Source organism: Zootoca vivipara, chromosome 9, assembly GCF_963506605.1.
Source record: "Zootoca vivipara chromosome 9, rZooViv1.1, whole genome shotgun sequence".
Classification (NCBI taxonomy): Eukaryota; Metazoa; Chordata; class Lepidosauria; order Squamata; family Lacertidae; genus Zootoca; species Zootoca vivipara.
In genome coordinates, this window is record NC_083284.1 from 57,001,632 (window position 1) to 57,027,809 (window position 26,178).

At 42.4% G+C, this 26,178-nt stretch overlaps 1 protein-coding gene across 3 annotated transcripts in view; it reads right to left on the bottom strand.

The window, feature by feature from the left end:
* Positions 1–25,690, bottom strand: part of SGCZ (sarcoglycan zeta) — a 190,529-nt gene extending 164,839 nt beyond the window's left edge. For all 3 annotated transcript variants that reach the window (XM_060278820.1, XM_035112879.2, XM_060278819.1), the window contains exon 1: positions 25,496–25,690. In XM_060278820.1, coding sequence (XP_060134803.1) covers positions 25,496–25,690 — 195 coding nt within the window. The remainder of the gene's footprint in view (positions 1–25,495) is intronic.
* Positions 25,691–26,178: the final 488 nt, after the last annotated feature.

The following is a 26,178-nucleotide window of genomic DNA, read 5'->3' on the forward strand; positions in this document are numbered from 1 at the left end:
TTTGTTTTGTTTTTTTGTTTCGACTACGTCAGACCAACCTGGCTACCTACCTGTAACTAGGACCTGAAGGTGACTGCCAATCTCCAGCTTGTCCTAAGCACTTTGTACTCAGAGGTAAATTGCTCTTGAACACAGAGGTTCTATTAAGCTAGCATGGCTAACAACATCTGCATACCTAGCCTTTGTGGCTTTGTCTATTTTAGTGCATCTCTGCAAGTTTTAAAAGAGGATTAGACAAATCCATGGGGGATAAGATTATCAATGACTAGTGGTCATGATGGCTATGTTCTAACTTCCTGTGTTGCAGGGGGTTAGACTAGATCAAGCTTCCTCAAACTCGGCCTTCCAGATGTTTTGAGATTACAATTCCCATCATCCTTGACCACTGGTCCTGCTAGCTATGGATCATGGGAGTTGTAGGCCAAAAACAGCTGGAGGGACGAGTTTGAGGAAGCCTGGACTAGATGATCCTCAGGGTCCTTTCCAGCTCTATGCTTCTTTGTCACAGCAGTATGCTAGTTTCTGGGAATCACATCCAGGGTCATCTTAAGTGTATCTGGCGCCCTGGTGCCGTGGTATGAAGAGCCCTCCGGCGCCCCCCGCCCCGTTTCGCAGTGTGGCTGTCTGGCGGGCGCAGGGCGCAGCAGTGCAGCGGCCCCCTGGCGGCCCGGTGCCCTGGCGCATTGCGCCACCCAGCCTTGCCTTAAAGCTGGCCCTGATCACATCTATAGTGCTCAGGTTATGCTTATGGCATAGCTGCCAAGTTTTCCCTTTTCTCGCGAGGAAGCCTATTCAGCATAAGGGAAAATCCCTGTAAAAAAGGGATAACTTGGCAGCTATGGCTTATGGGCTTCCTATCTTGCTGGCCACTGAGAGAGCAGAATGCTGGGCTAGATGGGCCTTTGTTCTGAACAGTTATAGTCAATTTCACTGGCTGACACCCTAAAATAAATGCTACTCTCTATGGGAACAGGAGGAGCAATCTGCCCACTCTCTCCAAACCATTTATAATTCTTCTATCATGCGCGACCCTTTCCATATATCTCCACCCTCTGCAAACTGAAAAGCCCTAAACACTTTTCCTCTTAAGCAAAGGTGCTCCAACTTCCAATATTTCAGCTTGCCTTTCCTGGCTGGAGGAATAGAGCATCTGCCTTCATTCCATCAAACAAGCTAGCTTTAGAATCCTTCTAACAGCAGCAAGAAAGGGGCCCTGATGTAATTCAGAAGTGAGAACACTGTATCAGAGAGACTATCAAAGCATGTCTTACAAAGAACACCTAGGCAGAACTGTAAAATGACCCCAACATCATGCCACAGAGTTCTTGACTCCTGCCCCAATCCTTCTCATCTGCATTTATCGGAGCTGTTGGACCACAGTCTCCAATTTGTGTTCCTGCTCTGTTCAAAATGAAATCACCCTGGATTTCAGGTAGACCATACAGTAGTGCCCAAGCAGTTCTTTGCTTGTCCTAGAGTACGCCCAGAGTCTCTGCAACATGCAGTGATTTCATTACAAATGTGCAGAAGTTCCCACAGCAGACAATTACATAAAGAAAGGATTCGTTGAGAGTTAAGTCTTCTTCCCCAGAAGACAGGAAAATGGTGATGAATCATACTTGCCTCAAACTTCTTATATTTTAAGAAAGAGGGTTGTAACAGAGTGCAGTTGTCAAATTTGACAAATGTGTTCCATTACAGAAATCTATGTGGGAGTTTGGGGCCCCTTCACTACTGACAGTCCCCACACGAAAGGGGGAAAATATGTGAGAAAGCTTCTCTTTCACTTCATGTGCTCAGAACCCTACTTTCCCACTGTATGGCTCAAAGGCATGTTTTACTGGAGGTGTTCGGTAGGTCAGAGACCAAAGATTTATAGACAGCAGGGAAGCTGCTGAAGTAAAGCAGGAATAGCCAGTGTAGTATCTTGCAGATGTTGCTCCAATATAAGCTCCAAAATCACTGGTCACCAGCCACGATGGAGCCCAACAACATCTGGAAGGAACATGGCTATCCCTGAGCTATGGGGTCGATGAGCTGTGAAAGGTGAAGTGTTGCATCATCAATTGTGCAAAACCAACTGTAGCTGCTCCTGAAACTCCACCTCTTTCTGAAGACCCACCTCTCTATGCTGTATCCAGCGGCCTGACCCTGAACATGTGTTGGATCTGGTGTTTCTCCTCCAAAATAGGACTCAGGGACATGAGGATCTGTATTGCCAGATGGGCACCATACCATTGGGTCTTGGATTCTGTTCATTTACTGTGCTTAAGGGTCAAAGGGAGTGTTTTCATGCTTGGTGGAAATGCAAAATTGTTTCTGTATTTTGGTCTTCAATATTTTCTCCAAACAACCTCTCTCGCCAAACCCAGCCTTAACCCTGCTTTCACTAAACCCAGATTCCAATCCTACTACCCAGCATAAAGATTTAATGCTTTTTTTTTAACCAGTAGCCACATGTCTAGCGGTATCACTGGCAATCCCAGGTTCAATAATATTTGGGATATACCGGTAGCTAGTTCAGAATGATTAACTGGGCTTAGAAGAGTTGCAAAAGGGGTTATAAAGCAAAATACCTTTGATGGAACCTTTCCCTTCCTCCCCCACAACAAACACTCTGTGAGGTTAGTGGGGCTGAGAGACTTCAAATAAGTGTGACTAGCCCAAGGTCACCCAGCAGCTGCATGTGGAGGAGCGGAGACGCGAACCCGGTTCCCCAGATTACGAGTCTACCGCTCTTAACCACTACACCACACTGGCTCATCACCACAAGGTCATCCTTCTCTGAGATCTCATCCAGTTTGGGGGAAGGGAATGAAACACCCAAAAATGGAAATATTTAGAGGAAAACTTACATCCCGGAAATGCTAGGCAACTATCTATAACAATGGTTCCCAATTAGCTAAGCCATGAACCTCCTACCTTTGAAAATTTAGATAGCTCTATGGTAGTGTTCGTTATGTGAATTGTGCCACTGACTCCCTAAGTGGGTTACATGGACCCCCTAGGGTTTGCAGACCACCAATTGGGAACCACTGGTCTAGATCAGGCATCCCCAAACTTCAGCCCTCCAGATGTTTTGGCCTACAATTCCCATCATCCCTGACCACTGGTCCTCTTAGCTAGGGATCATGGGAGTTGTAGGCCAAAACATCTGGAGGGCCACAGTTTGGGGGTGTCTGGTCTAGATGATCCATAAGAAAATGGGGCACAATTCAGCTGAAATTAAGTGTGTTCAATTCCAAACAATTTCAGTGGAAGGAACTTAAACCCTCATTTCCACTGATTAAATTTGCTTAAATTCAGCAGTACTGTTCTCCCATAGTCAAAACTTTCTCTGAGTATATATCAGAATACTGTTATTGCTTTGATTGCAAAGCCACAATTGAGATAAAAGACAATACAATTAGGTGCTATTCAAAAAGAATTCAGACCACATTTGGTGTACACAGCGTTCTCCAGCAAGGACTTTTATGTGCTGATTAGCTGCTGTAAGAGACAGGTTCTCTTGACATTCGTTCAAAATTTACTTCCTTTTAGCTCCACTGGGTAACTATTTGCCTGTATGTGAAAAGGGCTTAATTACTTTAAACTATGTCTAACATTTGTCATTTTCTCAATTATAAGCCATTCTAACTTCCCTTCCCTTCCATGATAAATGACTGCACCTTTCTCAGGACCTCCTGAATCCTCCAGATCACTAACCTCTGTTTTGTCCTTTTGCAAATGTTTTAAGCCTGTGGTGTATTTTAAAGCTATGAAAGGTGACAAAGTTGATGCTAAGTTTTAGAAGTGCCATTGAGCCTTGTTGTTGTTGTTGTTGTGCTTGTGCTTAATCGTGCCCACAAACAACAACAGTGACTTTCTAAAAGTCTTTACCATGCTAAGTTGATCCTATGATTTACTTGTGAGTAAACATGCAGACAACCAGGCTGCATGGACAGCAACAGAGAGCTTGATAATGGCTGCTTTGTCGATTCCGGGTGGGTGGCAAAAGGCTAATCCCTGCATCATTAAGCTAAATGTGGTACATTTGCAGAGCTGGGATGAGAGGGATTTCTTGTTCTCCACACACAATTTTTGCAGCACCTCCTCGATGCAGGGCGAGCCCTGCCCAGACAACTGGAATAAAGGAAATCAGCACAATACTATGGTGGCCTATTATTATGATAATAATAATGTTTGCATCCAGAACTTGCTTACTTAGGGTGCAGTTCTAACCCTAGATCTGCCAGGCTGAGTGAGTTAGGATGTGGCAGATCTCTGGCTCAACCAGCAAGTTCCCAGCTCAGCTGGGCTATGCCAACATAAACCCCCAAACCTGTTTCAGCAGGACATACACCCTCATATTGGCTCAACTGGAGTGAAGCTGGCTGGGGAAGTGGCAGAAGTGGGAACCAACAAGGAAGACTTATACTAGCTCCCAGCGCCTTTCAGTTTGGTCACATGACCTGGCAATTTGGCAGAACTTATGCCAGCAAATAGGATGGCATAAGTCCAACTTTATTTTAAAAGGCTTGTTTTCTGCTTATCAGTCTTAGGCTGGTGGTAGCTCCACTCCTGAACCAAGCTTGGATCTGGTGTAACTTAAGCTGACATAAATAATCCTGGCTACCGATATTTAGGATTGATCCTTTAGCCTGGGCTGTTGTGGAGCAATCCATTTGCTATGTTATCTGAGATATACTGCAGACATTTCCTCAGTAAGCCCTAGTATGAATACTAGTTTATTAATTTCAGACCTTTCTTTGTAACAGACTGCAAAGAACTCAATTTAACCTACTCACTCCTTAAGATTCTCCTCTCTCACCACCGCTGTTCACTGCATCATTATGCTGACTGGAGACAGTTTTATTGCAAGTAATAAATATTTCTTGCACTGTTTATGCATCAGGCAATTGTATTTATTTTCTGTCACCGTCACATCATGAACAATCATAACTGTTTTAGGCCAAAAGGAGTTCTATATTAATATAAAATTTATAGGCACTCATTAATTGGACAGGGTAATAAAGGATGAGCTAATGAATGGCTTTTGAGTATTCAAGTCATACATAGCACATCTAAATATTTAAAATTACACTTCAATCATAGGAGGAAAAAATAGTCATTATATCCTTCAGTTTCTTATCCATGAAGTGTGACTAAGGCAGTATTGTTAAACGGGATGGAGGGGTTCTTGAGGAATTCAGTCTATACAAAATTTCTATAAAAATTGGTCTGATCCTCACTCCTTGGATCAGAACTCATCTATCCATCAGATTCCACACTTCTCCAAATTTCACTGATCAATAGGAAGCCTAAGATAACAAGATACAAAAATTAAGCAGCTCAGAGATGAATTCAGTTGACGGTCTGTTGTAATGCAATACAATTTTGCATGTGAAACCTGTAAATTCCTCGGAAGGAGATTCAGCTCAAAACAGGGTTATGCAGCATGATTTCTGTTAATTCCATACTTGACCTAAGATCATAGGAGTGCAAGATGAAATTTGAAAGGAAGGGGGCGGGGACAAGCTGTACAGGAATCAGACAAGATTTGTCTGCTACAAGGATTTGGGGTGGATAAGTGGATCCATACACTGATTTAATGGGGTAGTTCCACCTCTTGCACCAAGCACCTGCTTATGACTGAGGCACACATGCATTTTTACAAAAGACTAGCTAATTATATGAAAAACTGCATGGAAAATATTGTAACATAACTCTACAATTCTATGATCTCTTTCTCTTGCTATTCACTATGATCCTTGCCTCCAGAACATCCCATGCATCTTCCTGAAGCTTGATATGCATAGGCTTCTTCATTGCAGCTGTCCATGCCAAAGCATCTGAGTGGCTGTGCTTCTCACTCCTAGAGTTCTACAGGCATATACAATCAAAGATCTACTCAATTCCATACCCTACCTTTTAAGACACTCATGCTTAAGTTGACAAACAAGAAGGTGATGTTTAGGGAAATGGCTCACTATATGGCCATCCTCATTGGTGAGATAGCAGTGACTTTTTTTCAGAATCAGCCAGGGTGCCTAGGTAGTTTCCTAGCATCCGAGAGTATGGCGTTCCTATTTCAAGCTTGAGTTTTAGCTTTGAACTACAGTGGTATATCAGTTTTCGAGCATCTCGGAAGCCGAATGTTTCATTTTTTGAACACCGAAAACCCGGAAGTAAATGCTTCCATTTTCGAATGCACCTTGGGAGTCAAATTGCTTCTGCTGAGCTTTCTTCAATTTTCTCCATTGATTTTGGAGACCGCCCTTTGCGCCTCGTTTGTCGAATGTTTCGGAAGTTGAGCGGTCTTCCGGAACGGATTGCGTTCGACAACCGAGGTGCCACTGTATATGTAAATATTTTTACCTCTTGTGAAGGACAGCTGTAGGAAGTGAATTTGAGTAGACAAGTGGGAGAAACAGTCTTAAGAAGCCCCTATCCCCTACCAATCTTTCACTGTTGATTTCAACTTGCTGAAGCTGCTTTTCATTTGGGAGGGGGCAAGCAATTGAAGTCAGAACCATGGAACTGTCTATTCCTGCCCTTAGACACCAGTATATTGCTTTCAGTAGGCAAGGTTTTAATAATTATGTTATTGTCTGAACATACTAAGAGATTTATCATATCCGCCCCCCAAGCTAAAATCAAGTCTGAATAAGGATGGGATTATTAGTTTATGCTGGAGAGAAATTGCCCCCCCCCCTCCTTAAAAAAAGATTTCCCTGATAAAAGTCCAGGTAATGGGGAAAGTAATGCATCCTCCATTAGTCTTGGATCAAATTCTAAGTCATATTTAGTCTAATGGGCAGACTTCAAATTATAGAGTCCTTGAGTCAATGCCCTAAATTTCTAATTTCAGCCAATATTTTTTCATGGTTTATAGGGTTGAATATCATTTTAAAAACAATTAGAGGAAGAACAGAACATCTTAAATGACTGCATGTGAATCAAATATGGGTGGGTTTTTTTCTTTTTCTTTTAATGAACAGTTTTAGATCTATCTATTAGTATGTTTTTCTTTTTTTACTAATTTATTGCCATATGCCAATTTTCCAGTTTTAGCAGCGGATGCTATCCAGCCCTGAGTTGGATGGAACAGATATGCTAAGAATTCTAGAGTTGTGGTCATGGTTTGCTTTCAGCGCTAACAAGAGAAATTAATCCTTCATTCCGTGATGGTAGACATTTCTCAGGCTCAGTCCCCTTCCTAAGGAGTGGAGAGTCTTAAAGTGGTAGTCCTCTGGATTCGAATTTAGTACCGCTGTCTGTTCTTATTGGTTTTGCTGACTTCACTGGCAGGCTGAGGTCAATGACTGAGATACAGTTGATGCTGTGAGTGCAAAATCCATGGGGGATTTGGATAATGATTCTCCTGGCTCCTATATAAGCACTTCCTTGACTCCTCCACTTTGCCCACTTAGGTGATACTACATAGACACTATATAGAAATATTTGTAGAGGTCAAAGACTTTTAAAGTAAAAAACAAAAACATTTAATACCTTATAAGGGACCCAGGTGGCGCTGTGGTTAAACCACTGAGCCTAGGGCTTGCTGATCAGAAGGTCGGCGGTTCGAATCCCTGTGACGGGGTGAGCTCCCGTTGCTTGGTCCCAGCTCCTGCCAACCTAGCAGTTCGAAAGCACGTCAAAATGCATGTAGATAAATAGGAACTGCTACAGCGGGAAGGTTAACGGCGTTTCCGTGCGCTGCTCTGGTTCGCCAGAAGCGGCTTTGTCATGCTGGCCACATGACCTGGAAGCTGTACACCGGCTCCCTTGGCCAATAATGCGAGATGAGCGCGCAACCCCAGAGTCGGTCACGACTGGACCTAATGGTCAGGGGTCCCTTTACCTTTAAGATATATAGTTTTTTTCTTTTTTTAAAGTTTCTTTCCACCATCATTATATGAAATATATATATATATATATATATATATATATATATATATATATATATATATATATAGCTGGACCATAAAGAAGGCTGATTGCCAAAGAATTGATGCTTTTGAATTATGGCACTGGAGCAGACTCTTGAGAGTCCCATGGACTGCAAGAAGATCAAACCTATCCCTTCTTAAAGAAATCAGCCCTGAGTGCTCACTGGAAGGACAGATCCTGAAGCGGAGGCTCCAATACTTTGGCCACCTCATGAGAAGAGAAGACTCCCTGGAAAAGACCCTGATGTTGGGAAAGATGGAGGGCACAAGGAGAAGGGGACGACAGAGGATGAGATGGTTGGACAGTGTTCTCGAAGCCACCAACATGAGTTTGACCAAACTGTGGGAGGCAGTGGAAGATAGGAGTGTCTGGCGTGCTCTGGTCCGTGGGGTCACGAAGAGTCAGACACGACTAAACGACTAAATAACAACAAAGTTTTGTGAACTTCTTTAAACTTATTAAAAAGCACACACTTAAAAATTTTTTTTATAAAACCATCATCATCATGTTCTCACCTTGACACACAAAGAGTGTCCTTAAAGTATAAAGGAGTAAGTTAGCTACACTAATGGAAAGAGACATTAGAACATCCTTTTTGTTTTCATAGCTGTTAAAACTGCTGTGGGGGAAATTGTCAAAGAAGTGGTACATTCCAGAATGATTGTAAGTCTTATGGAAAGCTCTTGTCAACTCAAGCACACTTTGTGCAAGCAACACATCAGCCCAATACCTGTACTTTGGACAGTGATTGGTTTCTTCAGCAACAAGGCCCTTCCAGAATATATTTTCCATCACTTTCTGTGACAGGGAATTGTTTCCATTTTGCCGGTAATGGTAACCGTTTTGAACATTTTATTGTTTTTGCACTTGATTACTGTCACTTTTGTCAGCCGAGTCAAAAAGTCAATAGAAGACAAGCCAGCAGTTTGTATTTATCCCCTTTGCCGTCCCAAACTCCCAGTGTTGTGCCTCTCTGGTACCACTGTCTTCCTTCTAACCAATACAGCCTGTTGCAACATAATTGTCCTTCTTTAACTCCATGGTAAACAAACACCAGACCCATTTGTCTTCTAGAGTCTTGTTGAGCCTTTCCAACTCAGACCTATATGAAGCTGTTTTTCAGCAAGTAATTGGTTAGCAGAAACATCAGCTTTAAATACAGCCCCCCATACTTACAAAGAAATAGACCAAAATAAGTGTATTTTTTAAAAACCTATTGAACAAAACAAAACTTCGAAGCAGGTAAGGTACAGTGGTACCTCTGATTACGAACTTAATTCGTTCTGAAGGTCCGTTCTTAACCTGAAATTGTTCTTAACCTGAGGTACCACTTTAGCTAATGGGGCCTCCTCCTGCTGCTGCACCACCGCAATACTCACTGGAACTCAGTCCCGGCACCTCTCTGGTGGGCACCATTGCCATTAACAAAGGAGGTGCTCATGGTGAGTTCCAGCACCTCTTTTTCTATAAAAATAGCACGGGTTATTTTTCCTATGATCATATCTAGCATCTGAAGGTTAGCTTTGCTCTACCAAGTTATAAGGAAAAGGTAAAGGACCCCTGGACAGTTAAATCCAGTCAAGGGTGACTATGGGGTTGTGGCACACATCCTGCTTTCGGGCCGAGGGAGCCAGCGTTTGTCCACAGACAGCTTTCCGGGTCATGTGACGAGCATGACTAAACCGCTTCTTGCACAACGGGACACCGTGGCGGAAACGAGAGCACACGGAAATGCCGTTTCCCACGGCAGCTCTACCTATTTATCTACTTGCACTGGTGTGCTTCTCGAACTGCTAGGTTGACAGGAGCTGGGACAGAGCAACAGGAACTCACCCCAATGTGCGGATTCGAACCACCAATCTTCTGATCGGCAAGACCAAGAGGTTTAGACCACAGCGCCACCCGCGTCCCTTGATCACATCACCTCCCTGCCAACCAGCCCTACCCACTCGATGGAAATATTCACACATGCCCTGGAATGACATGAAATTGTTCCATGGGGAATAAGCTCACAAATTTGTATATAGGGAGGAGTGGATGGGCTTCCCTTAAGTGACCTCTAACCCATTTCTGTCTGATTCTTTGCTTCTGAAACTTTTACCACAGACCCTGATCAGCTTTGCTAGCGCTTGTCTTCCTCGTCTCTTTGTCCTACTCTCATCCTGCCATGACCATCATTGCCCTCATAAGGTAAAGAGAGACAGCAGGTTTCCTATGAAAAGCAATAAAACGTTCAGTTCCTTTATAAATCCATTTCTATACTAATTTGTTCACTGTGCATATATGTATATCTCTTCGTACTGCTGGTTTATTTTACTGATGCCCATCTAACCACAACGGCACAGGACAAAAGTTCCCATAAAGCCAGACACTCCCTTACTTAAGATAGGATCATAGAACATGAGAACACTATTCTCATTGTTTTCGGAGGAATTCACAATAGGTTGATAAATAAAATCTGTTTCCCAAAGCAATTATCAAGCCATCAATACAGAATTTACAAAAAGGTTCACTCTGTGTTGCTAATGGAATGCACTCCATGATGTAGCAATTAATATTTGAGGAAGTCTTTTCATTTTTGTTAATAACCAGCTGTATTTTATAGGCTTATTATCAGCCTTTTGAAATACTACCCCAGCCAAAATGTTCAGATAAGGAGGGCACACTATTGTGAAATATTTATAGGCCTTGATTGCTTAAATTGCCTTTTGCCATCCCATTTACTCCTCTTTGCAATCCCATTCCTAGACATACTAATAATGTGGTGGACTATTTCTGCTGAGATTAGCTTTTCATGAAACATTCTGTAATTCATGCTCACTTTCTTTTTATGAAACGAAGCAATGAGTGAGGAAATGTCCTTAAACGCTTTCCCTTTTACAAACCCATTCCAATAAAATCATTTTCAGGGCATGTTCCTTTTGTACAGCTGATTTATTTAACTGACTCGCTTCTAAACTGCACTGTAGGCACCTGAAGTAATTATCACTCATACACACCATGAATCTGAAATCTCTCATTATTGCCCTGAGAAATGCTTTCACATTCTACCAAAAAAAATCCTTATCTGGTGCAGTTTTATTTCCTTGAAAGCAAATGTTGTGTCAGAGGCACTAGTTAATTCTTTTTTAAAATTAAAGGAATCAATAAATGCTAGTTCGCACAAGTTTAAGAGGGAGTCCAAAACACCTCGAAAGACAATTTAATTACAGCATATTTCTCTATGGACCAAATTAGTCACCAAAGTAATGCTCTTTTTGAGACTATGAGGCAATGCCAGAGAGTATTTGCTCCCAACGGAGCACGTAGTTTTACAACCATTAGGCACTGCAGATACAGAAAACTCTCGCCCCTTGAATTGCTGAATTCCAGACTCACATAACTCCTTACCACTTTCCATGAAAGAAATAGAAGAAATCGAAAATCAAAGAGCTACAGATGTTCATTTACATTAAAATGTGAAATGCTGGCCCTGCTGTGCTTGGGGTGCCTGAGCTGATACCGTTGAGCGGGGTCCTGCTCTTAAGCCCTGGTGACAATTCACTGGGCACCAATGCATGGTTAAATGACTTGCGCTGCGCTTCTACTTATGCCTGTTTGACCTGAGGTGGGTTTTAACCCCCGGCTGATCACAAGAGATTAAAACCTGCTGCCAGTGATGCTGATGCTATGAAGGAGGCAGGTGGTAGCTAACTCACCCAGCCCATGGAATCCCGCTGCTAGACGCTGTTTCCTTCACACAACTTCACACAACCTTCACACAACTACAGTTCCCTGGAAAGAGGGGCTGGCTGTTAAACCACTCTGAGGATTGTAGCTCTGGGAAAGGAATAGAAATATCCTAACAACTCTCAACGTCCTTAACAAACTACAGTTCAGTGGCGTAGTAATAGGGGGGCAGGGGCATGCCGCCCCGGGCAGCCAGCTGGGCGGGGGGCAGCAGGCTGGATGGGGCTGACCACCTCCAAAGGCTGCCATGGAGGAGAAGCCCCAACGCAAGCAAGACTGCCTCACTCCGCGGCTTGCTTGCGGGGTTTGCCGTGGTGCCACGTCACATGCCTCCTGTGCGCGCATGCACCGTGCACCGTGACATGTTTATGATGTGCGGTGCATGCACATGATGGACACCCCGCCCCCTGGTGGGGTGCCTTTGCATTTTGCTGCCCCGGGCAGCCAGGCAGCTAGCTACGCCGCTGCTACAGTTCCCAGTTAGACCACAACTGTTTAAAGTGTCATGGTGCTGTTTTAAATATACACTGCAGATGAGGCCTTGCTCAGGAGAACGTTCTGGACCAGGGGCCCCTGTAGTCTCTCTCCCATCAAAATAAGATCAGCTAGTTTAAGCATATACAGTGGCACCTCATGTTACAAATGCTTCGGGTTACAAACTCCGCTAACCTGGAAGTAGTACCTCAGATTGAGAACTTTGCCCCAGGATGAGAACGAAAATCATGTGCCGGCGGCGCAGCGGCAGCAAAAGGCCCCATTAGCGAAAGCGCACCTCAGGTTAATTACGGTTTTGGGTTTAGAACGGACCTCCGGATCGAATTAAGTTCATAACCCGAGGTTGCACGGTATAGCGAATAACCTAAAATGTTGTTTTGCCGGCAGAAAGCCAAAATGCTCACCTCCCATAATGTGTTCAGTGATGTGCAGATAAAGGAGTTATGTCCCTTCCCCTTGTATTAGGTCAGGACTCTGGTGTGGGGACACTGATGCACATAGGTGGAGCAGGTGGCTATTACATCACACCCATCCTTTCCTACTTGATCTCTGAGATAAGACTGCCTAAGCTTACCATTTAAGGTTTGCCACTTAAGACAGAAAACACCAGTTAGTAACGTTAATTGAAACTGATCGCAAAACACCACCACCACCAAACCAGGCACCCTGTCACCTCACAATTATTTAATTCATGGAGAACTTGTGCATATATAAAACCTGTGTTCTGCCTATCTCCTTCATCCCCCGATAACAGTATGAACCGGAATGCAAAATGGAGCTTCGCTAAATGGCACGGAATCAAAAGCTAAAATTTCAAATGCACATGAGTTAGTAGAACAGACCTCAGAATGACAAGGTGACAGATGCCCTTGGGGAAAGGATAGTGTTTCAAGAGCTCCTCTTTCCAGCAAACAACAGAGGTCTGGATGTAATAACATGTGTCAGCACAATGACTAGAGGAAAAACAAGACAAAAAGAGCTGAAGTTAGAGGTTAATTGTTCTTGCTACTCAAAGGATTAATAAATACATGAAGATGTGAGGAAGAGAGGCAGAATTTTATCTGGCAGATTCTTTCCGCAACGATGAATGTATAGACGTCTCCCCCCCCCCCTCCAAACTGTAGAACCCTTATTTAGAAACTTGGTTTTTTTGTTTTTTGTTTAACAATGCAATCTTGTTCTTGCCTACTTGGAAGTAAATCTCACTGTTTTCACTGGAGCTTATTCACTGGCTAGCGTGTATTGTAGTGTAGTGTAATAAAAAAATTCCTTCAGTAGCACCTTAAAGACCAACTAAGTTTTTATTTTGGTATTTTTTTATTTTTATTTTTTATTTTTATTTTTATTTTATTTTATTTATTTATTTATTTATTTATTTATTTATTTTATTTATTTATTTTATTTTTATTTTGTAGTGTAGTTTAAGTGTGTGATATAACTTTATAGTCACTCTCCATTTAAGAAAAACAATGGACTACCTCACCCTGCAAAGTTCCTGATAAAAGTTCCTCCTTCAATGCAAGAGGGAGGAGATATTCAGAAAATTCTTTCATTAGGGCATATGTTTTCTCCTGTGCATTTTAGTAATGTCCTGACAAGCTGGCATTTGCCTGATCCAAGGCAAAGCCCGACCTACTCAATCTTAAAGCAGTCTCTCTCTTCTCTTCCAGAACGTGTTACCTAACATCCACTGCTAAACTCGCTTATCTTACTATATAATAAAATTGTACGTCTGTTGTCATGCTGCTGCAGTTCATGTGGCTACCAATAGCTGCAGTAGCAGCAACAGAACATTAGACAAGCAAGCAAGCAGTGGGGGGGGGGACAGGCCCAGGTGAACTGTTTAAAGAAGGATGGGAGGCACTTCAGAGAGCAGCTTGCCAAACTACTCTCTGAAATGCTCCCACTGTTAAATATTGCCGGGGTGGGTTTGGTCAGGTGTAAAAGGAAGTATGGGATGGCCAGGTAAGAGTAAGGGAGGGGTTGATGGATTGGGGGGGTTGATGTGTGGAGTGAGGAGGAGTCGGAGTCCCTAGTAACATTATAATAATACAAGGCCTTGTGGCAATAACGGACATCAGAGAATGTATCTTCCTTTTAAACACAAACCTAACCAAATTTATATAATGTCCCCCACATTTTCCATAAGGTCTTTAAAACTCCTTTCCACCCCATGTGTATACTCAGAAAGCCATAATGACTAGACCATGAGTGGGCAACCATTTTCCTGTCAAGAACCACATTCCCTTGAGGTTATCCTTTCAGGGGCCAAAATCTGGTGGTGGGTAGAGACAGAGACAAAACTGTTCTGGATTAGCTAATTCAGAATAAAAACCACTCTTTTTCAATCCTCACCATGGCTACCTCAGATTAGAATTTCCTACCCTATGAAGCTCTAGTCAGAAGTAAGCACTACTGTGTTTGATTACTCTCAAGTAGGTATTCAGAGCTTCCACCTCTCAGTTCAACAAACCCCAGCTACTGCTCTGGAAAGCAAGTGAGAGGAATTCCTTTCTGACTTCAGTAAAAGGTCACATATGGCTCCTGGGCCACAGGGTGCCCATCTGTGACCTAGAGTCGCTTCACACCCAAAGAAGTATAAGAGATCTCACTGAACGGTGAGCTTTCCTTAGCTGGATTCAGGACTAGTTCATATTGGCAAGTCCTCAGTGAGAATTCTGAAAAGCTCACCACATGTGTAACAGTGTCCAGGAGTGGGGAATCTCACACCCTGACTTCAGTCACATTTGGCGAGGGGAACAGGAATGCCAGTTCTCCCTCTGTTCTCTCAGTGGGGCGGAGACTCTCAGCTGAGGCTGGGGAGGGCTTTGATCAGCCAAGAGAAGAGGCTGAGTAGGAACCTGAACAGGAGGGTGCAGCCTTTGCACCTGAACCAGGTGCCACCTTCGCAGATGGGAGACCACCAACTCTCCTGATGGAGTGTTTGCAATGCCCCAGCTATTCTAGCACCCTCTTCACACAGTGGCTGACCAGATGCTGTGGGAAGCCTTCAAGCTAGACATGAGTGGGACAGCACTCTGCCCATCTGTGCAGCAACTGGTATTCAGATATGTGATGTGTTTGACAATGGAGACAGAACTTATCCACCATTATCCGCAATGAATTTGTCAAACCCTGCACTGTGTGAAGAACTAATTTCTTCTTTTTGTCCTTCATATTCCAACATTCCGCTTCACTGAATGTCCACAAGTTCTAGTATTATGAGAGAGAAACATTTCTCTATCCAAAATTAAAAAATTCCTTCAGTAGCACCTTAAAGACCAACTAAGTTTATATTTTGGTATGAGCTTTCGTGTGCATGCACACTTCTTCAGATACACTAGAAACAGAAGTGTCAGACCCTATATATATACAGAGGGTGGTGGGGGGTGGGTGGGAATGGGAGATGGGCTGATGGGAGTGGTAAACCTGTAGATGGGTGTTAATGGCTGCTGATGGCTGCAATTAGTCCTGGGCTGAGGTGCTAAAGAAAGCTTGATCATGCATAATGAGATAAGAATCCGATGTCTCTATTCATCCCAGGTGCTTCCATGGTTTTAAGCTTGGTAATGATTTCCAATTCAGCAACTTCCCTTTCTCTATCCACTTTATGTCATGCATAATTTCCTAAACTTCTATCGTGTTCCCCTTTAAATTCACCTTTCAAAAGTCCCACATGCTGCAACTTTTCCTCATTGGGGGGGGGGGGATGTCCATCCCCTTGCTAATTTTGGTTGCCCTTTTCCTTTTCCAATTCTACAATATGCTTTTTGAGGTGAGGTGACAAAAAATGTACACAGAATTCCAGGTGCAGCCACACCACAGATTTGGATAATACCATTGTGACATATACTGACCCAGGTAATTATAAACTTCAGCAACATTAGTAGCTGGTACACACTTATACAATTGTGGCAAACATAAAAAAAAAACAGGAAAGGGAGTCACACAAATGACTTCCACACAATGTCAGTTGTTCTGCGTGTGTTCACTGTGAGTTCCAATTTGTTAATGTGTTTTCCTTTTGCACGTTATAAACTTATATCCTGGTTAAATATTGCTTCAACCACAGGACATCTATGGCACCACATACAGCATGAACTGGGTCCCTGCAGCTAAACTTCCTAACAAATACTAGCATGTCGCTTGTTTCCTCAGTAATTTACCATGCTGAATAACCATCCCTTCCTGAGCTGAATATTAAATTAAAGCAAATGAAAGCCAGGCAATGCAGCAAAGATAACAATGTAATAGTTGCAATACCTGCCACTTTACAAAAATAAATATTCTTAATCAAGTGGAACCACCTGCTAACACAATACAAACACCAAGGCATTTGATAACAAAATGAACGCAGTCCGATTTTGTCAGAGTGAGCCTAAGGGTGCTTTTGCAGAGAGGAGATGAAATCAGAAGCACAGAGGAGTTGTGTTTCCAAGGCAATGTGCAGTGAGTTGAGCCTCTCACCCTCTCCCTCTGTCCGTCTGCCTCTCGTTCCACATTTGGGACATATGCAACACCCTCATCACCCTGTCCCTCACAGCTTTGCCAGGCTGCTGCCCTCAGGGATGCAAGAGCAATAGCCTGCATGAATTATAATAATTGTAATAGTAACAGTGCTCGTGCCAAAGTCAATCCTGCATAGCCTGGCCTCCTACACGGCATGCAGTGAGCAGCCCTGCCTCTCGGTGCCTGCAAATCCAGTGCAGACATCTCACAAAGGAAGCCCTTGCTCACCCAGCTGTTTAGTCATAGTCAACGTTTGACTGTCAGGCTTGGTATGTGTGAAGATTGAATTTTTTTTAAATCCATCTCAGCGTGGTTTCTACAGAATCTACAAACTCCTATCTGTAACAATGTCAACTTCAGAAAACAGAAAAAGACACAGAATACAGGAACCTCTGCTTTTAGTATCTCTGTTCCTTCCTGGCATCCACACCTGAACAAATGTTCTATGAAAAGTTCATTGCATGACTGTATCCCACGTTTTGAAACATTATTCATTACTGCCCTGCAATGAAAATCTAAGTGCTGACTGATTGTGCCTTCAAGGGGCTGTGATTCTTCAGCCAAAATACTTGACTGTTTTTTTAACATGTTTGCTTAAGTGCTGGAGCAGGAAGAGCCATGGGCACCTATAGAAGCAGAGGGAGGAGTAAAGGGTAAGCAGATTTCCATTTTCAGAGAGGCTGTCCAGTCATTGGACACGTGGCTGGATGACAAGTAAACCTGAGGGAAAGTATTTAGTATGCATATTAATTGGCACCAAAGAGATGATCATTAGTCCAAAATGCATGCTCAATATGAAAGTCTACAAATCCCAATCAGAAAAATCAAAACAGCTGCCAAGCCTCTGTTTACTTAGAGCAGGCATGGCCAAACTTCGCCCTCTAGATGTTTGGAGATAGTAATAGTAATAATAATAATAATAATAATAATAATAATAATAATAATAATATATTATTATTATTATTATTATTTATACCCCGCCCATCTGGCTGCCTTCAGATGTCTTCTTAAAATCTGGTAGCTGTTTTTCTCTTTGACATCTGATAGGAGGGCGTTCCACAGGGCAGGTGCCACTACCGAGAAGGCCCTCTGCCTGGTTCCCTGTAACTTGGCTTCTTGCAACGAGGGAACCACCAGAAGGCCCTCGGTACTGGACCTCAATGTCCATGCAGAACGATGTGGATTGAGACGCTCCTTCAGGTATACTGGACAACTCCCATCATCCCTAGCTAACAGGACCAGTGGTCAGGGATGATGGGAATTGTAGCCCCAAAACATCTGGAGGGCCAAGTTTGGGGATGCCTGACTTAGAGCAAAGCTAATAACCAGTAGAAAAGTGCTTTGAACACACACACACACAGAGAGAGAGAGAGCGAGAGCGAGAGAGAGAGAGCACTTCTCTGAAGCAATGTAAAGTCCTAAATGTCAATGAACATATTTTAAAAGAGATTGCTTTGTGCCCAGTAATTTTTAATACCCTTGATCAACACTGGCTGCAGTATTGAGACCAATACTAGCTACAATACAACTGGCAACATGTGCCAAGCATATTGGTAGCACTGTTTGTTTATTCAAAAAGTCGAAGAAAGAGACTTTGATGCAAAGGGAAATTAAAGTTTAGGGTTGGCATTCTGGCAAACTTCCAAATCACAAGGTCAAGTTTGCATTTTCTTTTCAAGCATTGTTATTTAGAGCTATTCTTCCTGAAATGCAGTGGAAGGTATTCTCATTTTTCTAGCGCTTGTCCAATGACAATAAGTTTACATTTCCTTTGAAGTGAAGGATAACACCAAATGGAATAAGATCTGACACTTTCTCTTTTCATCTAGATGGTGGCATTTCTGAGTCTTGCAGATTCTGGGTGAGCTACAGAAACAGAATGTACCGTACTGTACTTGATTCATTTGTGAGGATTTGATGGACATGGGCTGCAAATAATAACAATTGGGGCACAGCAGACACAATGCAATGATCTAATTCTAATTCCATTAGCATTTTTAAAGGGAAATTCAGGTAATTCTATTAAAATATAATACAACAGCACACTGCCATTAACATATATACTGAGGAGGGAAACCATTAAGTGAATGTCATATATCAGGGGTGTCAAACTCAAATTCATCGGGGGGCCGCATCAGCAGTTTGGTCACCCTCAAAGGGCCGGTTGTATCTGTAGGACTATGTGTCCACTCTTTATTATCATAAATTATTGTCACTGCATTCAATTATTACTGGGTTTTTTTGTAGTAATGTAAGTAATAACTAGCTCTGAAAGCAGGAACATAGTCAGAATAATGGCAAGTAGATATTCAAATGTACAATTATTGTACAATTTATTGAAAAATGATTTTTGGTAACCGCACTGGGTGGTGGAGGCTCGCTAGGGTTTCATGCAGGACCTTTGCAGAGCTACTAGTACCTGGAGATGCTGGAGTCCTTCTGCATGCAGGACAGATGTTCTGCCAGTGAGCCACCACCCTTCACCAAAGGGACTGGCTGAGGTTGACTCACTGGAGCTGCTCTCCTGGTTCCAGGGTTTAAGGGCCAGAAGTATAAAGCAGCATCCTATGTTTCTGAGGAGAGGGAGAGGGAGAGGGAGGGGAGGGGAGGGAGGAAGGAAGGAAGGAAGGAAGAAAAGAGGGAGTGGGAGGGAGAGAGGAAGGAAGGAAGGAAAGAGGGGAGAGAAAGAAGAGTAGGAAATAAGGAAGGGAATAAAGAAGAAAAGAAAAAGAAAGAGGGAGAGAAGACAGAAAGGGAGATAGAAGGAAGGAAGTAGAGGGAAAGAAAGAATAAGAATGAGGGAGAGGAAGAAAGATGGGAAGGACGGAAGGAAGAAAGAAAGAAAGAAAGAAAGAAAGAAAAGAGGGAGCAGGAGGGAGAGAGGAAGGAAAGAGGTGAGAGAAAGAAGAGTAGGAAAGAAGGAATAAAGAAGGAAAGAAAAAGAAAGAGGGAGAGAAGACAGAGATAAAGAAGGAGGAAGGAGAGGGAAAGAAAGAATAAGAACGAGAGAGGGGAAGAAAGAAAGGGAGGGGGGGTCGCCGCCTTGATTCAGCGCCAGAAAAGAGCGTGAAGGGACCCAGGGGCAAAAAGCATTTCCCGTGCAGCGTGAGGCAGCGGGTGTCCGTTTTAGGAGACGTGCGTAAAGCCTCAGAGTTGCACGTTCGTGAGGCTGAGCCGCTGCTGAGGAGGAGGCGGCGGCTTGCCGGGTCGGTGCCCGGCAGTGCCGTGCGGAGAGTCCCGAGCCTCTGGGACGCAGCAGTGCTCTGTAGCACTTTGAATCCTCCTCCTCCTCCACACGGCGCTACTGGGTGCTTTGTCTGTGCCTCAGCAGCAGCAGCAGCAGCCGTTTCCGGCACTGAGCCGTGGCAGGAGGAGGAGGATTCAAAGCGCTACAGAGCACTGCTGCGTCGCAGAGCCTCGGGACTCTCCGTGCGGCGCTGCCGGGCGCTGACCCGGCAAGCTGCCTCCTCCTTCTCCTGTTGTGGCTCGGGGTGCTCCACGCAGCGCTGCTCTGGCCGCCTTTCTACCCCCCCCGCCCCAGCTGTTTGTCGGCGCGGCGCTTCAGCAGCAAGGTCCCGCTGCTGGGTCCCACTGGCTGGGGCACTCGGCGGGCCACATGACAAGGTCTGGCGGGCCGGATTTGGCCCCCGGGCCTTGTGTTTGACACCTGTGTCATATATCAAAAGCTGAAGGCCCAGAACAGATCAGTGTGTCCTCAATCCCACCATGTCCACCCTACACTTTATAAATTATACTCCTCCTGTGCTGCACTATTAAGAGAAGCCACAATTTTATTTGTACCTAATCCCCATTTTGAAAAAAAAGATGACAACATCTGGCATTAAGACTATGAGATCTGAAACAGAATGGGCAGTAAGGGTCTATGCCAAAGGCAAATTTAAAGCATACTCACTGAAATAAAATGATTTAAGTAAGTCATGTCGGGTCATGGTTTCAATGGGCCTACTCTTTGAGAATGGCTTAGCTGGATACACACCAATATATTTAGAATTACCCACAGATTTGGGGACAATAGGGGATTGGTCCACCTCACCAGCAACTGCAGGTATGGAAGAACCTACCCACATTGGGAATGGGGAGAGAGTTGGTGGTCCTTTTTTACACAAATGTTTTCTGGCAAAGGTAGATAGTCACATTCATCACATCACCACCATCTTTCATGGATATTCAGTTAAAACATATTGACACTGTGATCCCACAAGTCTCTAAATTAGTGCTTAATGGATAGTTTCATTTAATTAAAATTAAATTCTTGCTGCCTCAACAGCCTACCCAGTAATCTTTATTTCATGGTTGGGTTGTTGCCTATTGTAGAAATATTAAAAGAAAGGATGAAAATATGTATTATATTCACCCACATATTAAACTAGAGCCACCTTTGCCTTTTTTGCCTTTTTCCTTTTCAACCTGTGGATTCCTCTTAAGCTCAGTGTTTCCTAATCAGAATCTGCCATCTGTATTCCACTTGCTATCTCCAGAAGACTAAAGAAAAACCTCTAACGGACTTAGGAGGAAAGAACTTGGCTATGCCAAGTATCTCTTTATCTCTTGTTAACACTACAAGTGGAACAAGTAATTAATTATTATTATTTTAGCTTCAAAGCAGTTATACTTGAGGGTCACAGGTAGGGAACTGAACCAAAAGTCAAGTATTTTCTTTTGAATGTTTGTGGAAGCTCATTGTTTAGGAAAATGCTAACATGTAGGTGGTAAAACTGGACTTCAAAGAGTTCATTATTTAAAAGTGATGATTATATATATATAGAGAGAGAGAGTGCTTTTTCCTTTAAAAATGTTTAGGGGTACTCTCATTTTGACTCAAGAAAATCACCATTTTATAGTTCAAGTCAGGGAAAAAAATACAGTAAATAGACAAAAGTACAAAGATTCACAAAATGTTTAGGGGTATGTGTACCCTTATGGTCCCCCCCCCGAAAAAAGCACTGTGTGTGTGTGTGTGTGTGTGTGTGTGTAAAGATTATTGCTGACCTATATGCATTTATATATTTCAGTCCCTCACATCATCACAGCCTCATATCCTCTCCTCTATTTGGACAAGTTCAGATATATCATTTTCATCATTTAATGAAAAGGTAGCCCTTCAGAATTCTTTTTTTAAAAAAACTTTTGAGAAGGAAGGAAGGAGGAAGAGTAGGGGGGGCAGAGTTGCTTGTGACACCCCTGAACATCATTCAAATCACCCCAGGGTACCACAGAACACTGGTTGAAAACCTAGGGTGTAGAAGGAGTTAGGAGTTAAACAACAGAGTTAGTAAGCTGCGGGCTGGAGAGAAAGGGTCAGAGAGCAATGTTTGAGAGCAATGGTTGTGGTCTGCTTAAATCCAAGGATGCTGGGGCTATGGAAGAAGGCTCTTGGAGTATGAAATGTACCTGTTCATCATGGGCTCAAGTTGTATATATGTGTAAATAAAGACACCACAACCTCCGCTGTGCCTCATTTTCTAAAAGGAAACACAGAACCTAGATAGGCATTTGGTACCCCTGGAATCTCTCACTGCTGTGTAAACACTATTATGTATTCCTCCATGTGAAGAACAAAAGTTAATCATCTCACGTAAAGTATAAATTCTGGAAAGGACAATCTGATAGCTCCTGTATAATAATAATAATAATAATAATAATAATAATAATAATAATAATAATAAAACCCCAAACCATCCTGTCAATCTTCCTGAGAACAGAATCATCTGAAAACAACACGTTCAGCTTGTTCAAACATAAAATGTTAACAAGTATGAATCCACACTTGAGGGATAGCAAAGAGCAATAATGAAAGTGAGATCTAATTGTGGGAGATCAATAAGGTTCCCTGAACAATTTACACTTTTCTTTTCTTGCTTTTTAATATCACTCTTAATTTATTTTCCTTCACTGCTTTCTACAGCTCCTTTCTGAATAGTGAAGGGAAGATGCTGGTTCATTCTCACGGAGTAACAAAGGAGGATTAAAGATTAATTTTCACTTGTCAACTGTGTACAATCTAATTGGATTTAGAACTGAAGGGGCAGTTAAAATCCACATTAGCTAAGTGATTTCTTGAAATTCCATAGTCAGTACAGTCATGAAAGACTGGATTTAGGTATAAAGTGCATTAGACTTCAAATGTTATCTTTGGAAATCGTTAAGCCTCCATTTGTATAATTACTGTAGCCACATGCATACAACTTAAACGAGTGAAGCAAAGACCTCAATCCTCTAGTCTGCAGGGAAGGAAGTCAACTCATCACCCTTGTACGTTAAATATGAAATATGGTTCTAAAATATGCTATAGGAAGCAAACTTTCCAGCAAGACCTCTGCACCTGGAGCTGTGTTTTGAAGTGCCATTCCTAAATAGCCCTGTCTACAGTGCTTTCCATATTCAAATTGTTAGAATGTGAAGCAGAGTACCATCACCCCAGCCAAATTATCCTCCGTCATATGTAATTCAAATGAGAAACATGCTCTCTTAAGATTCGCAGTTTACAAGCTCCTTTCCCACATCAGAGGGGGTTGCAGGGCAATCTGAAGACATCTGAAGGCAGCCCTGTTCACGGAAGTTTTTAATGGTTGATGTTTTATTGTGTTTTTTTTTATATTTTGTTGGGAGAAACCCAGTCAGATGGGAAGCACAGAAATAAGAAAATTAATTATTATCACTAGAATGTCCTTGTAGTTTTGATTGACAGGCAGCCACCATTTTCACTTGCCAAGAATGTATGTTGCAAGGGATCATTCTGGGGAAAAGAAAATGGCAGCTGCCAGGGTATCAGAGCTGTGAGAACATTCCAGTGAATTCCCCTGCACCCAAAATTCTATGTCCTTACACACACACACCCCAAACCTCTATAGCAGGCATCCCCAAACTTCAGCCCTCCAGATGTTTTGGACTACAATTCCCTTCATCCCTGACCACTGGTCCTGTTAGCTAGGGATCATGGGAGTTGTAGGCCAAAACATCTGGAGGGCCGCAGTTTGGGGATGCCTGCTCTATAGGCACAAACCATATAAAGCAGAGACTTATATCAAAAACTCAAACACATGCAGGTGACTTCAAATATTCCATCAGTATCATCGTAAAAACAATAAAATTCTTGTTAAATTGATGGTTCTCACTGATTCTATTGTGTCTCCTGACAATGGCCAGTCAGATTCATTCAGAGAGATGACAAAAAGAGAAGGATGGCAAGTGCCAATTCTTTCTTTTTAGCTGTCACATTTGAGCACTCCTCTGAATATCCAGCTGTAAACAGATATTTACAGACCTCTCTTCTGTGGCCTCCTAAGCATTTTAAAACTTAAGCTAAAGACCTTCCCCCCCAAAAGCAAAATGTAGATTATACAGGCATGAAGTCAAACATTATATTTTTCTTCAGCCTATTGCCCACTAGCTTCACTGAATAAAGATGTAACTTTCTACTGTTGTGCAAATGCTAAGGATTCTTCAGCCCCACTTTTGAAAGGGAGACAGTACAGTATGTCACTGTGGTCAGTTTACAGAGTCCTCATTTTTTTGATAGGTACCATTGCAATACATTCCATTTGATATAACCAACACTGTGCATCAAAATACAGAAACGGCCAGGTTAAGTAAATGTTTAAAATGCAGGCCAGAAACATTTAAACTTATCATGACAAAGGACACAATTGCTTTCGCAGTATTTTTTTTAGCATGCTCTGAATTTGGTCGGTTCTGTACCCTTGCCACACACACACACCCCTCCAATGCATAGGAATAATTCTTAACTGAGCAAGATCACTGAATCATCTTAGCACAGTCATTACACCCCTAATTTTAATACATAAACAAGACAATGTAGATCTATAGAGATGAGGAAGACACTGTGTTTCTAAATAAAAATTATTGTGCCCATAATATGCCCTGATAGACGTATGAATAATAAAACCAAGGGGTTGTCAAAGTGTATATTCCGTAGATTTGTATGATAAAAACATATAAAAAGAACACACCTCTCTAAGGCAAAATAATATTACTCTATCAAACCAAAACCAAAGGGAAGACAGTACATCTCCTTTTTAAAATTACACAATAAATCTGCAATGCTTTATGATTTGGTATCAATGTGCTATTCATTCCATAGTAGACATAATTTCTGAATAGCAGGGGAACCGAATTAGAACAGCGGGGAGGGGGCCAAGAATTAATCACCCACCCTCTGTTTCAGGACCTCGTGATTATTCTTCAGGAACAGTCATGGCCAGCTTTATGGTTCTGCACACCCAGGGACTACTTGCCTATGCAAAATGATGGAATCATTCCACTGCAACAGAGATTCAGAGGAGATTGAAAAGCTGTCACAAATCATTGTAGGCATGGAAGGTAAAAAAACACCAACACCTCACCAGACTGGAGACCTAAGTGATGTGAAGAGGACATGGAAGGATCTAAGCACAGGGATGAGGAATCTCTCAGCCTCCAGATGTTGTTGGACTACAATTCCCATCATCCCTAGCCATTGGACAGGCATACTAGGGCAGATGGGATTCGGAGCCATTAAATTCTCTGAATTAGAATAATGTAAGAATGTAGGCACAACTGAATGCTCTTAAAACAAGACTAGTTTTGTTGGACTCCATCTTGAAGAGCTAATAGTTGAACTATGCTGTGGGTTTCCACCTCCCAGCCTCCCCCCATATCCCTTTGTCCTCCCCACTGAAAACTGAAATGGTGACATGCTAAAACAAGTAATTTGCCATCCAACTAATAAACAGAGGTCTCTGAAACCTAACACCAAAGGACTGTCATGTATATACACACAAACAAAAAAACAAATCTTAGTGTTACTTACCACTGTGAAATTCATTACTTTCAGTATCCATATCGTCATTGCTAAGTTAACAATCATGGTAACCAATAGCAAGAGGACAAAGAAGTATAGGCACCTCTTTCGCCAACCATAAATTCCTACTGGATAAAGCTGAGTGTTTTCTGTTCTGGGCAGATTGTTTTGCTGTGTTGCCAGTATATACTGTTCTCGTGTCATCTATTAAAATGAAATAAATAAAAATATCATTAAGTATTTATCTGAATATTCAATCAATAATACCATTTAAATGTCTAGAACAATTGCCCCAGATTTCAACTCCCCAAAGGAGGGTGGTGTAATTAATTTTCAAGTTTTCACAATCAAATAAAATACAATAGGAAAATAACACACCTGTTTTTTTTCCTTTAACCATTTTGTCCCCCCCCCCCTTTATTGTATGGTCTTACAATACAACACAGGCATAAAGTTTCAGAGACTTAACAAGCATAATGAGAATTAAAGAAGAAACCACACAAAAGAGGATCAAAACTACAGACATGTCTGCACCATATCTGGATTATTACACACACACACACACTTTACAAGTGTTCTGCCTTCCGGAAACACTTTCCACATGGAACTGCCTGCAAAATATCCCTTCCCCGGTCTTCAGATTTATCATTTCATCAAATGATGGTGATAATCTGCACAGATCAGCTGAGAAG